At 37.8% G+C, this 3,572-nt stretch overlaps 1 protein-coding gene across 1 annotated transcript; it reads left to right on the top strand.

Annotated features, from left to right (window-relative positions):
* Nucleotides 1-878: 878 nt before the first annotated feature.
* On the top strand, nucleotides 879-3,214 carry LOC112033358 (ATPase 9, plasma membrane-type). The gene is made up of 6 exons (XM_024066138.2): nucleotides 879-1,135; nucleotides 1,408-1,922; nucleotides 2,071-2,244; nucleotides 2,342-2,524; nucleotides 2,624-2,805; nucleotides 2,888-3,214. Exons 1-6 carry the CDS (start codon nucleotides 961-963, stop codon nucleotides 2,982-2,984), a joined length of 1,326 nt encoding a protein of 441 aa, XP_023921906.1. The 5' UTR covers nucleotides 879-960; the 3' UTR covers nucleotides 2,985-3,214.
* The last annotated feature ends 358 nt before the right edge of the window (nucleotides 3,215-3,572 follow it).

Raw genomic sequence — 3,572 nt, 5'->3', positions numbered from 1 at the left:
TTTACCTATCAAATATAGATAAGATGCCATATGAATATATATTGGTTTCCTTGTCAATCTAGATGGAGCCTCTAGGTTAACATTTAATGCAAAACTGTTGTAGAAATACAAAGAACTGGGAAGATTTTGGAGTATTTTTAAATCATTAATATGCATTGCTAAATGATAATGTACTCAAAATTTAACAGTGGATTATTGGAAGTGTTTTTCAATTAATTTCTTTCCTTAGTATAGATAAGAAGGTTAGTTCCAATGCACTTTGTTGGACAGCTTTGAACCAGCTTTATGTTAACTAGGGCACTTTTTCACAGAGCATTTTAAGCATTGGGAAACCATTCTATAGTTGAATAATAAAAATCCATATCTTGTTTTGCGTTTTTTGCATGGCAGGCCAGAGAAGGTATCACTGAGGTACATTTCTTGCCCTTTAACCCAGTTGATAAGCGTACAGCAATAACATACAAAGACTCTGAAGGCAACTGGCACCGAGTTAGCAAAGGAGCACCAGAGCAGGTGATAGATTATCTGACTTACACTACTGAATTTTTTTCCTTTTTTTTTACCTTCTTCAAACTATTTTTCTTGTTATCTATATAACTAAGTATTTGAAATCTCTACCAGATCATAGAGCTATGCAACCTCCGGGATGATGCAAGACAGAGAGCTCATGCAATCATCGATAAGTTTGCTGATCGTGGTCTTCGCTCTCTTGCTGTTGCTAGACAAGTGAGTTTGTGTTTTATTTTCCTCAGAATTATACTTGGATGATAAAGCTATGGTTCAGATAACCAAACTTATATATCATTCATTGTCTATTACTATCAGACTGTGCCAGAAAAAACAAAAGAGAGCACAGGAGGACCATGGCAGTTTGTGGGTCTATTGCCTCTTTTTGATCCTCCAAGGCATGACAGTGCAGAGACCATTCGCCGTGCCCTCAATCTCGGTGTCAATGTTAAGATGATCACTGGTGACCAGCTAGCCATTGGGAAGGAGACTGGTCGCAGGCTTGGCATGGGAACAAACATGTATCCTTCTTCCACCCTACTAGGGGAGCACAAGGATGAGTCCATTGCTACCATTCCCGTTGATGAGCTTATTGAGAAGGCTGATGGTTTTGCTGGTGTCTTCCCGGGTAATTTTACTAAATGCTTTATATTGAATGAAATTTATGAGGTTTTCACTGTTAGCCCTTGTAACATTTTAAACCATTCTGTACAAGATTCTATTTTTGGGAATGAATTGATAAAATATGTAAACAATTCTATAAAATTCAAAAATCAAGGAAAATCAGTGTGAGATTTTATTTCTTGAATGTTTGAATATGTTTCAATTTGGGATGATTCAAAGTTTAGTTGAATGATTGTGAGATTTCTCAAATGGAACTAACTAACTGGAAGCCTGCAGAGCATAAATATGAAATTGTGAGGAGGCTGCAAGAGAAGAAGCATATATGTGGGATGACTGGAGATGGTGTGAATGATGCCCCAGCTCTAAAGAAGGCAGATATTGGAATTGCAGTAGCTGATGCAACAGATGCAGCCCGGGGTGCATCGGACATAGTCCTGACAGAGCCAGGATTGAGTGTAATTATTAGTGCTGTATTGACTAGCAGAGCCATTTTCCAGAGAATGAAGAACTACACCATCTATGCAGTTTCCATAACTATTCGCATTGTTCTGGGTTTTATGCTACTGGCGCTGATATGGAAATTCGATTTCTCACCATTCATGGTTCTGATAATTGCCATACTCAACGATGGGACTATTATGACCATTTCAAAAGACAGGGTGAAGCCTTCTCCTCTTCCGGACTCATGGAAGCTTAAAGAGATCTTTGCTACTGGCATTGTCCTTGGCACCTATCTAGCTGTTATGACTCTTGTTTTCTTCTGGGCTGCTCACAAAACTGACTTCTTCTCAGTAAGAAAATCATTAACCCAGCTAATAAATTGATTACAATACAAATTTTATGGCAGTTGCTTGGACTTCTGGAAATATTTTCTCACTATTGTTCCCTTCGTGAAATCAATCCAATTGCAAATTTAATTATACCTAAATAAATTGGCAGGATAAGTTTGGTGTAAGACCTATCAGGAACAACAATTACGAGCTTACAGCAGCTGTCTATCTTCAAGTGAGTATTGTAAGTCAGGCACTAATCTTTGTTACTCGGTCTCGAAGCTGGTCTTATGTTGAACGCCCTGGCCTCTTGCTTATGGTTGCTTTTCTTATAGCACAGTTGGTGAGTGTTAGGAAAATCTAGTTTCTGGTTGATGATATGGTTCTCTTGCACATAACACAAATGATCTAACTACTTATTTTCTGATTGATTTTTTAAGGTGGCTACTATCATTGCTGTGTATGGAAATTGGGGCTTTGCAAGGATGCGTGGAATTGGTTGGGGATGGGCTGGTGTTATTTGGCTCTACAGCATCATCTTTTACATCCCTCTGGATATTCTTAAATTCATGATACGATATGCATTGAGTGGCAAAGCCTGGAATAATCTACTTCAAAATAAGGTAATTGATTTTTCCTTTATTACAAGGAATGTTGGGAGATTTGGGCAAATATTTTTTACCAGTCTTTGACCCTTCCTTTTATTGCACAATGTTGTCCAGACTGCTTTCACAACAAAGAAGGATTATGGAAGGGGAGAGAGGGAGGCACAATGGGCTGCAGCTCAACGTACTCTGCATGGACTGCAGCCTCCAGAATCATCGGAACTCTTCAATGATAAGAACAGTCATAGGGAGTTGTCTGAAATTGCTGAACAGGCCAAGAGGCGAGCTGAAGTTGCCAGGTACTGTTCAGGGAAGCTGATATTATGTTAACAATTGAATATCAATGTATCTTGATTTATGTTCTTTCTATTTGGTTTCCAGGTTGAGGGAGCTCCACACACTTAAGGGGCATGTTGAGTCTGTTGTGAAATTGAAGGGACTTGATATTGAAACCATTCAGCAACACTACACTGTTTGAGTAACGAAAGCATTTTTGGCAAGAGAGGTGGGACAGAGAAGTGACAACTAGGAATAAGAATTCTATGCTTATCCTTTGTTCTTTTCTTATATGATTTTGTAGGACACAAAGGTTTAGAATAATCCAACAATGAGATTGTCCAAGACAATCCAAGGTTGGAAAAGAGATTAGGAATACTAGTCTGCAACTAACTTAGTATGAAATATGTTTTCCTTCATTTTCAATGATAATTTCTTCCTTTCTCCCTCTCTCATGCACATGCAGGCATACACAGACAGACAATGAGACACATAATTGAACAAAAATTTTATTTAATCAGGGTCTTGTGCCTAATTGCCTTACTAATGGGCAGTATGTGATGCATCAGTTCAAGCTAGTTTACGTCTTATCAGCTAACTGTGGTATCTTTTCTTTTGAAAGGGATTAATATGTGATTCCATCTCCCAATGTCACTCTTCAAGAAAATATATACATATTTTTTTGTCTTCCCACATTTGTCACATTAAATGGATGTCTTTTTTATACAACCCTGTTGTGAAAATGAATAAATAGTCAAATTTGAGATGACTAATCTTCAAGAATAAGAGA

Source organism: Quercus suber, unplaced genomic scaffold (genome assembly GCF_002906115.3).
Source record: "Quercus suber isolate HL8 unplaced genomic scaffold, Cork oak 2.0 scaffold_1049, whole genome shotgun sequence".
Lineage (NCBI taxonomy): Eukaryota > Viridiplantae > Streptophyta > Magnoliopsida > Fagales > Fagaceae > Quercus > Quercus suber.
The sequence above is the reverse complement of the archived record's forward strand: the minus strand, read 5'-3'. Positions and strand labels throughout refer to the sequence as shown.